Below are 10,175 nucleotides of genomic sequence, written 5' to 3'. Positions count from 1 at the left end.
ATTGATAATTGTATGCCTGTCCTGCACTGTATAAAAAAGAGCCTGTTGGACAATAAAGTTGGAGCTTGCTGTATCACCCACACTGAGTCGGCCGCTTGCTTCCCCACGCGGAACTTTCACCTTTCCCAACAAATGGCGCTCAAACAGGGACCACAACAGACTCCTACCTCCAGAAGCATCCTACCTTCAGTCCCGTTTTGGTTTCTGACTTTTCTGATTATTTTTTTCAGGCTGATGCTGGAATTCTTTTTTACAAGTGAACACTGGTAGTTAGGCTTGCTACACCATACTGTTTCACTCATTGCCCCCTGTCCTATCATCCACCTGCATGTTCCCCTTCAAAGACTCATTCATAACAGGTGACTGGAAGAAGAACTGGAACTTCTGTAAGGAACTACAGAAGCAATCCTTCTGTATTTGAAGGTCTAGATTTTATTTTAGCAGCTTTCTTACGCCCTGAAGGAAGACTGTCATAGGTGGAATATGAGGCAACAGTTTTTCTGCATAAAAAGTTTAAAAGAATACCTGGGTAATATTTTACTGACCTATGTTTTTAAATATCCAGGACCATTCTCAAGAGGTCAAGCAGATCACTCAGTGAGATGCAGTTTGAAACGTGTGCAGCTGTCCAAAAGGCTCTGCACTGGGGGGCCTCACCTTTTTATTTATTGCTGAGACAAAAGTGCAGTAAAATGCTCCAGTTTTGAAGAGTACTTGGCCAGAAGAAGTGTTATTTTTATTTATGCAGCTTGAGAGGCTGCATTTTTCCAATGTTGGCATAATTGCTGCTGAAAAGCAGTGGAAAACAAGATTGTGCCATCTGTTACTGGTTTGCAGTTCTGACCACCACATCAAACTGCTGCATGGTGGTTGAGCTCCTGATGAAGAAGCTCTGCTCCAGCCTTCCCATTTTAACTCTCATCCAGACCTCTTCCTTCCACAGCTTCACCTGGAATGAGCCATGAGTCATTCTGGCCAAAAATCTTGGGTGGGGAAAGTGCTAAAGAAGGGATTTCCTTTTGTGTCATAAGGTCAAGGCAGGGCAGAGACATAAGCTGGGGAATTATTAAATGGAAAGTTCATTCTGTCTATTAGCATGTAGTAAGGATATGCACTTTAATTTCCATTCTAGTAATTGCTTTCAGCTTCTTAGGGATTAAATTAATTAAATAGTAATGAATTAGCATTCTGCCTTACATTTCTCTATATAGCATTTAATCGAAATATAACTAGGAAAATGGCACACATAATAATGTCTCTGTGGTTCTAGACAGGGTTCATTAGGTTCAGCACAGCTGAAAATCTATTTCAGAAGTACATCTCAGAAGAAAGATTAAGTACTTCTTCAGTGTTTGTGTTTTTAATGCAACTGCTCTTGAAATGCTCTCTGAAAGCAGGAGTCATGAAGCTAATCCTGACAAAGCAAAGAGAAGAGGTTTGACCTTCCTTAGTCAAGTATTTTCATTTTGCATGCAGAGACCCCAATTTCTTCTGAGATCAGAAGTATATGAAGGGCACTTTCACAGCTAAGCTGGCACTTTTATCCATTCATTTTCTTTCCTAATTGGCCAGTCTAGGTTTGAGCGAAACTGTGCCCTTTTGAAAGATTTAGGCATAATTCTGCCTCACACAATCCAGCAATAATCACCAGCTTTGGGAAGTGCCCATTCAAATTCACTATTTGAAGAAAATAGTTTTCAAAATAGCCACCAATACCTCCACGTTACACCCAAGTAACTTGTGTGGTACAGATTTTTCATCCATATAGCTATTGGTATTGGCTGAATATTGTATAGCCTAATACTCTGGATTGTTACCGAAATCAGGAATAACACCAGTGTAGTATTAAGAAGCAGGCTGGGGAGCCCCTGGTTGCAGTGAGGATTTGGAGAGCCTTTCCTGGCAGTTGGGAAGTCCTACACAGTGCACACACTCATAGGTGAGGTGTCCAAAGTCACTGCAAGTCCAGATTTTATAACCTGCATTTTTTTGTGCAGATAACACCTGGCAGTACCCCCCTCTGACCAACTGGGACCAGGGCTTGGCCAGAGCCCAAGACTGCTACTTTCCATATACAAGCCTTTTCATCCTCTCTAGTCCTGGAAGAAAGGCTAAATGATTTTGAATTTTCTCTCTCCATTTTATGCTTTCATCCAGAGAAGTAAAAGGAAAGTAATGCCCTTCAAGTGTTTTTTACAGGTTTTTTTTTAATTTCAGAAATGGCCAAACTAAATATAATTGAAAATTTATACAGTCAATTACAATTCATGCAGACATGGAAAATTCAAGTTGGAGAAGGAGTAACTATAAGTGAATAAAAGAATTACAACACAGGAGTTCATAATTTTTTACAGCTATGCCTACAAAACCGTAATATTAAGAGCAAACAGATAATGCTACCTCACAGCTAGGTATATTTAGGGTCACAATGACCAATGTTTGGAAATGGGCATTTTTACTGATTTGCTTAAACTAGAAGGACTTTAACTAAAGGTGTGGTCATGGAAGTTCTGGCCTAAATAATTCTGGCAATTTATATTACTTCTGCTTTCCTCTCAGAGGGAGGTCTTTAAGTTACTTCACCAACTTCAGCCACTTCAGTGCAAAATTAACCAGGTAAGCAGTAGTGAGCTTCCCTGGAAGAACAGGAATCATGTCAGCTTCTGCAACAGGCTGTGCACTTAATATCTGGATCACAGTCACAGGCGTAGATGTTCACACATTACCAAAGACAAAGCTGAAGACTATGTTAGATAGAGCAGCATGAATTTAAAATGTCAGACCACTGTGAAAGTCAGAAATTAAATACAAATGATTTTCAGTATATCTATTAACCTCAGAATGTAATTTTAAAAATAGTAGATACAGCCTTTTCTTGAACTGCTTGAAATTTTACCTGATTATCAAACCACCTGTCAATAACATGAAACATTTTAAAAAGCTTAGTACACAAGCTTTTTGGGCCTTTCCCATGTAAATTCTTCTCTTCCAAAGTGCCCATAGCATGCTGTTTTTTGATAAATTGGTTTCTTCAAATCCAGGTCCCTAAATGAACAAAAAAAAAAAGAAAAAAAAAAGAAAAAAACCCAAACTGAGTCTTCACTTTAACTCTACTCCAATGTATATTATGATATATACACGTCAGAGGGATAATCAGTATCATTCCTGGAAGAAAGACATAAAACATAGATGTCATTTCCTTCCCTCCCCCCAGGTTTATAGAATGAAAGATAGTGAGCTGATGGCTTTAGTTTGAAAGTGACTAGAAAAAGTCAGGTTTCTTCCAATATGCAGTATAAGTATGCAGTTAGCTTTATAAACATTACAAGGCAGAAGAATTACAATCAGAACAAGGTTCAGCTACACCTGTGCAAGTGTCAATGTGTTTTCTATATTTCAAATGTAATACAAACATCTAGTGCGACTGTGCCCAAAAGACAACAGTGATCTCAAAAGAAACTGCCAAAGATTATGATCTAGTAGACTAAGTAATGGTAGAGGTTTAACTGTTTATGTAGATGCACAAAGTCCCTATTTAGAATAGGGCTTAATATGACTAGATAAGTAATGAAGTCATGCTTAGTGCATTTTAGCCGGCATAATACAGTGGATTGCAGCTGTGCTAAATGGTTAGCTACAGGTATCTACACGGAAGTTTCTCTTCATTTCATTAAAGGCCTGAAACATTTTCATGTCCTTGGGCTTTTGTCTATTTGGTGTTACCTTGCTTTAATTATCTTTGAAAGTGTATTTAAAATAGATAATTCATACTGCAAACTGCTAGACAGGAAATTGGTGGAGAAATGGCAAAGTAAGGAAAGATGTACAAATACTAACACGATAATCAATACATTTCAGATGGTGAAGAGGTTACACATTCTCACACTTAAGTGGACATTTATGACATCAAGCAGCTAAGTCTTGTTTCAAGTAATGTTTTGTGCAACATGAACACATGCTGCAATGGCTATAGTCATTTGTGCTTGATCCTAAGCCAAATGTCATCGAAGTTTGAGTGCTGACTGAATGAAAAGGAAGGCATCATGAAGTACATCAGTGAATAGTTGATTAAAGTGGATAGCCAGCACCATTTACGGAACTTCAGATATTGTGAGGTGATGTTTAACAAGGAGATATTCATTCAGTGATGATTATGATTTCACCTCCTTTCTTCCTTTCTTACTGCCTTCACCTCTTCCAGGACTATGACAGTGTATTTTTAACATGCAGCAATTTTTAACGCACCGAATCAAGGTAAGCGTCTTGGAATCACCACACAATTTTTTGTTAGCAGTTAACTACCCTAACAACAAAGCTAAAAACAAAAGTTTTGATTATATTCGTGAACTGATAAGGTTTGGAAAACATTGCCTATCAATAGAAGTTAGAACAATGCCTTGCATTATCTCAGACTGTCAAAGTTATGTCAGCTTTGCTCTCAGCATGTATATTCCATACTCTGAAAAGGAGTGCAAAGGGCTGGCCACACCAGCAAAATATTGATACAACTTGTCAGAAATAACTTTCCTTTAAAGAGAAAAAAAGAGACTTTCTATTCATTAACATGTTGACATTTTTTCCCTCCAAGTCAAATATGCTCTATTGAGTATGTGGAGACTTGAGTGATATTAATACCTTTGGATTTAAAACAGAAATGACTCATTAAAAGCATTTTCCTCAAATGATGTGATAGCTAACATGTATGTTTTAGCATGTTAGGCCAGAGGTTTTAAGACCTGCATTGCTCAAAGAGGCAGAGTCTGTGCATGGACTCTAGTTCTTGCTGGTATCCATCTCAGGCTAGAGCTTCCATGTCAATTTCACGAACTTAAAGTAAGGGGTGAACTCATGGTGTGGCTGTTCCCTTAAAAAAGGAAAGAGATAGTGTTTCTCTCCATTAGCTTCGTATTTTAGGAAACTTTTAAGAAGTCCGGTCTGTCAAGTTTGGTGAAAATCAGCCAAGAGATTAGGAAGTTTTTCAGGACCGAGATGATGAACCTGTACATTTATGTCTTAGAAAGCTGTACTACCAATAGGCAAGAAGCTTTACCTCTTAAAAGTTCACATAATGAATCATATGAGCTAGTCACAAATGGGAGAAAGTCAAGGAAAAGTGCTGGAGTCAAATTACAGCTCACTGGAATGTAGGTGGGTAACTGCTGGTAAGGACAGGTGCTGATCTGCTTCTCTCCTCCAGCCCTTCCTTTTCTCAAAGAGAAGAGTAATTCCCATGCTTACTTCTAAGTGTAAGAATTATGTTTGCCTAAAAGACCTGCTTGTTCAGGTCCATAAATGTTCCTGAAAGGGTGGGCTGCGAGAGGCAACATCAGTAGGTTTGGGTTTTCGTGTCCTCTCTGGCTGCATGGTAGCCTCAATGACACTTCTGATCACAACTGAATTTTCACTTCAAGACAGTTCAGCTCATGAATATTCTTGCTCTGGTTTTTAAATTCATACAATAGTTCAATGGCTTACCAAATCTAAAGGCAGCATTTAAGAAACCTGGATTCCTTTTGAATTAAGTTTAGCTGACTTCAAACAGGCTGCACAAGACTGCATGACAACTAGAGACAGGCATTTAGTGTTCAGTTTTTCTGATGCAGAAAATAGGTTACATTTACGAGACATGAAGAAAGCAGCCACTTTCGGGTGTTCTTTTCTCTTCTGGGCCAATATCCCCAGAACAGAAGCAGCAGGCACCGTACTGCCACTATTGCAGGAGGGTGACATAGCTTCTGTGCACGTGCAAGGGCAAATTACAGCACATAACGTTCCACTGATTTCAGTGGCATTGCTTGTGACGTGACAACACCAGATCTTTCCGTTGTCTGGCAGCTGGCTCACATTGTTGCCGCCTGAACATCAAAGGCATAGAAACCATACTTACCTCACTACTTCTTTTAGAATGAGCCAATGTTTTTGTCGCCTTGCAGATAAGGCAGAGATCTGGAGCCTGACATACCCCGTAAACAGACTGGAAAGCCTAACTACATCTAATGTTACATTTTATTTCTGCTTTACCAAGAACACTACCATCTGACTACTGAACTGCAACCTAGCACACTGCCAGGGTTACTGGTAGACATACATGGTGTAATTCAGGCAGGTCTTACTTAGTGCATTTTGTGACCAAATTTATCAACTGGCCCTTTTGTCCTGGGTGCATCGATGGGGGAAGAGCAGAAATTATACCAGCTGGAGATTTATGATGAACGTGACTTTCTTGCAGTTATGAGCCAGAAACTTTAAACTGTTAAAGAGAGCATTAAAGATATGATTCTGTTCAGTAAATACTAACAGCACACAGACCTTATGATAGCTCCAAGGCGTAGATCAAAATTTTTCTGGACAATTTCAAGCAATTCTTCTTCAGATCTGTCTGATGTTCCATAATGAAACACTGAGACCGCAAGAGGATGACTCAGACCAATAGCGTATGATAGCTGTGGAACACATGAATACAACCCAGATACAGTTAACACAGTCCTTTCTACATTTTGCTTAAGAGAAAGGAAAGGCTTACCCTGTGTATCACGGTAGAGTTTATAAATATGTGGTCTCCATAAAGAAAGCTAGGAGATATGATTTGCTATTTGTCTTTCATGTTACAAAATTATGCTTTCCTCAGAGAATGTTCAGCCTGGTCAAATATCAGACCTACAAGACATTCCTTAAAAGCAAAAGACATACTTTCTATCATCCTCAGGCACTGCATTCTTCATCCTTCAGCTTCAGCTAGACACAAGGATTTCATGCCTTTGAAACTGGAGGCTCTGAATTCTACAAATATTTCTGGTTTGGTTTTATTTGGGTTTAGTTTTTTATCTTTTCTGAGGAAGAGGAAAAATTATCTAGAACAAGATGAGGAAAAGCACTCACAGACTTGTTTTTCCAGAGTGAGTTATTTCCATGCATTCCCTAGAACTTCATCCAATATTTCCACATACTTTTTAAAACACAGCTAGGGAAAGTAGACAAAGTAACCCAGGAAGTATAGCTCTATATCTCCTTTCTGACATCCAAGAATCTAGCTTCTTTTCACCACAACACAGCACAGCACAGCACTGACATTTCCTCCTGAGATGTATTTTCTTTTATCATTGCACCCCTTTCCAAAATACACTCCTGCTGCAGTATAGGCTAACATACACTTAATTTTCTTCCATTATGGTTTATTTGGATGAAAATATATTTTGACTGAATGTCACCAAGCAATGAAAATAATTCTGTGGCTTTCACCGGTCTTCCTCATTGGGTCTGCTTTTTACAGATTTCAAGAACTGATGCCTCTGTTCTATCTATATACTTCTTAGTAACCAAGAACTCATTTGGGTTTTTTAGAAACTGTCCTAGTCAGTACTACCTTCCCCTTAGCTAATTTTGTGATGATGGTAAGTCTGTTTGTCATTAACCAATAAGCTGACAATTCTATGTAACACTAAATAATAATTATTGTGATACTATACAGCTAATCAGACTGCAGTTCCCTCTATTTTGCCCTTTCAGTATGAAAGGTGGTTATCATGGAAACAATATCCATAGGAGAGTCAGCTCAATTGTCAGCCTCAGTGGAGGCTTGCAAGGTCTCAGTGTAGCACACTGGTACTAATTGGCTGGAAACAATTTTGCATTTCCACTTGACATATATTTCCTGTTGTTAATCTTTAATTCAGCCTTCCACAACTTCACAGGACATTGGCTTTTCTGTTCTACATCCTCCCATCTTATCTTCATTGACAGTATCTGAGATCTCCATAATTTGCTGTTAAAAAATCAATCTTGCCTTGTCTAGAGTCAGGTTCAGGTATTTAAGGAGGGTCTCTGAGAATTACTGGAATAACAACATTCCCACCTAACTCAAAAATAAACACAGTGATGTAGGTGTTCAAAAATTACACTCAAAGCGTGCATACCAAAAAATCAGATGTTTATCTTCTCTTCCCTCAGAAAAACAAAAAATACCAACAATTTGATAACCAGAATTTATATGTGCTTGGCTTAATCCCAGTCTCCTCTGTTCTTGACTAACTCCAAACTATCAGGTACCATACACATCTAAAGGAAGCAGCCTTGTTCCTATTTGGGATGTCTAGATAATATGTCATTGATCATAACCACATCCACTGGGCCTCTCCTCTGGTCCATGGAGACAGTAACTGGTTTTAAACACACACACATAGCAGCTAAACATCAGCTAGATTGCTGCTACATTTTACTTATTCAGTAAATTAGTTATGTAATCAGTTATTACAAAGCAGCTACATAGAACAGGTTTGTATATAAACTAATATTGCAACTGCCTAGGAAAAACCCTATTGTTTAACAGTCACATTGGGTTCATGTTTAATAGTGAAACTGTCTAGGGGTCAATAAAGCACCTCTTTTTCCTTCCTAGACTTAATAGTCACAAATGTTCATGCACAAGAAAGGAAGTGGGTTTTTTTCTCTTCTGAGCATAAGAGACTAATGAAAGTTGTTCTTCTTTTAAGCTCTTTAAAACAACTGAATTTTGCTTTTAGTCACAGCTCACACCATAGAAGTATACCAGGAACATTAAGGTAATTAAAAGCAGATTAAGTTACAACCAATATGACACATAGTACAGCAAGTTGCACAACTACATCTAGACAGTGCTATCATAACTGTAATGTGCTGTGCAGCCCAGACAGAAGTGCTGGGCATGCATGTATGTCCATCACTAGACCTGCTGGAGCTAAAAGCAAGGATGATGCAAAGAAGTATCTAGACCTGGGATGGCAAGTGAGTTGGAGAAAGAACATTGCTGAGAACACACTCCTTGTTTCAGGACCATCCTGGTCTGTGACTTTGGCTTTGCTCATAAGGCTCCTTAAAGCTTCCTAGAGCCCCATTCTACTATGAGAAATGATTTTCTGAAACTGGACCAAGGCTGTGATGGTAGTGTATGTTCAGGGGGTGACCACACATGAGACAGGATTTCTGTTATGGTGTATTACTTCTGTGGTTGCTCTTACCTGGATTAATACTCTTTTACAGAGACCAGCTTTCACCAGAGATTTTGCAACCCAGCGAGCTGCATATGCTGCAGAGCGATCAACTTTGGAGGGATCTTTGCCAGAGAAGGCACCTCCACCATGGGCTCCCCAGCCTCCGTAGGTATCAACAATGATCTTCCGGCCAGTCAGTCCAGCATCACTCTGAAGGACAAAAAATTGAGTATATTCACAAGATCCGATCCCATATCAGGTTCCTTAGTACAGCTTTGTGTTGTATTTTCCACAGATAAGGCTCTGTTGACAGTGTTCACCTAATAAGCCATCTGTGCTGCAGTCACTTTTGAAAAACCTTAAAAATGTGGCACATCTGTAAATATCACAAAAAGCATGCTCCCTTCAAATCAGCAATCATGAAATACTGTCTCTGAGTTACTAGGAAAAGACTTCACACAGTAACTCTTTGATGGAGAATAAGAATCTAGAGAGACAAAAAACAATCACATATGACATAAAAGGTTAACAAGCTTCACTTAAATATTCACACTAAAAGGGAAGTGAGGGATTTGTGGAACTGCAGCTTGATGCTATCAGCACAGGAGCACTGAGAAGTTCTAGCTCAGTTCACATTAATGGTTCAGTAGTGACACAAGGATTACTTGGTACTACTCTTCTTCCATCCCTCCTGTGCCCCTGTTAATGGAGTTCCACCTGCTTCCATAGGCATTTGTCTGTCTCCTACAACTTGATGAGCTGATCCAACTTGTTCAACCACCAGAGAATTACTGCATTTCTGTTAGATTCGCAAAGCTGGCAACTGCAAATGTAAAATTGTAAACTGCTGATAAATGAACACCAGAGTGCTGAGAAATTCCATCCTGAAAGAAGATAAACTGCATTTATCTACTGTTTTTAAATCTCCAAATAAGTAATATGGGAGTAAAGCCGATGTTTACTTCTCAATGAAAGCAGTATCCTGACATCATAGAATCACAGAATCACAGAACCAACCGAGTTGGAAAAGACCTCAAATATCATCAAGTCCAACCCTACCATCATTACTAGACCATGGCACTAAGTGCCACATCCACTTACAAAGCCCCAGGGATGGTGAATCCCCCCCCTCCCTGGGCAGCACATTCCAGTGTCTGACTACTCTCTCCATAAAAAGTCTCATCCTAATATCTAACGTAAACCTCCCCT

The 10,175-nt window shown here is 39.1% G+C and overlaps 1 protein-coding gene across 1 annotated transcript; it reads right to left on the bottom strand.

The window, feature by feature from the left end:
• Positions 1 to 2,942: 2,942 nt before the first annotated feature.
• On the bottom strand, positions 2,943 to 9,176 carry LOC103810841 (the record flags this gene model as incomplete). Its single annotated transcript, XM_009083764.1, has 3 exons — positions 2,943 to 3,045; positions 6,310 to 6,443; positions 8,994 to 9,176. Coding segments are annotated over 3 exons (420 nt in total), but the record flags the coding sequence as incomplete, so codon positions are not given.
• Between the last annotated feature and the right edge of the window lie 999 nt (positions 9,177 to 10,175).

Source organism: Acanthisitta chloris, unplaced genomic scaffold (genome assembly GCF_000695815.1).
Source record: "Acanthisitta chloris isolate BGI_N310 unplaced genomic scaffold, ASM69581v1 scaffold40281, whole genome shotgun sequence".
Classification (NCBI taxonomy): domain Eukaryota; kingdom Metazoa; phylum Chordata; class Aves; order Passeriformes; family Acanthisittidae; genus Acanthisitta; species Acanthisitta chloris.
The sequence above is the reverse complement of the archived record's forward strand: the minus strand, read 5'-3'. Positions and strand labels throughout refer to the sequence as shown.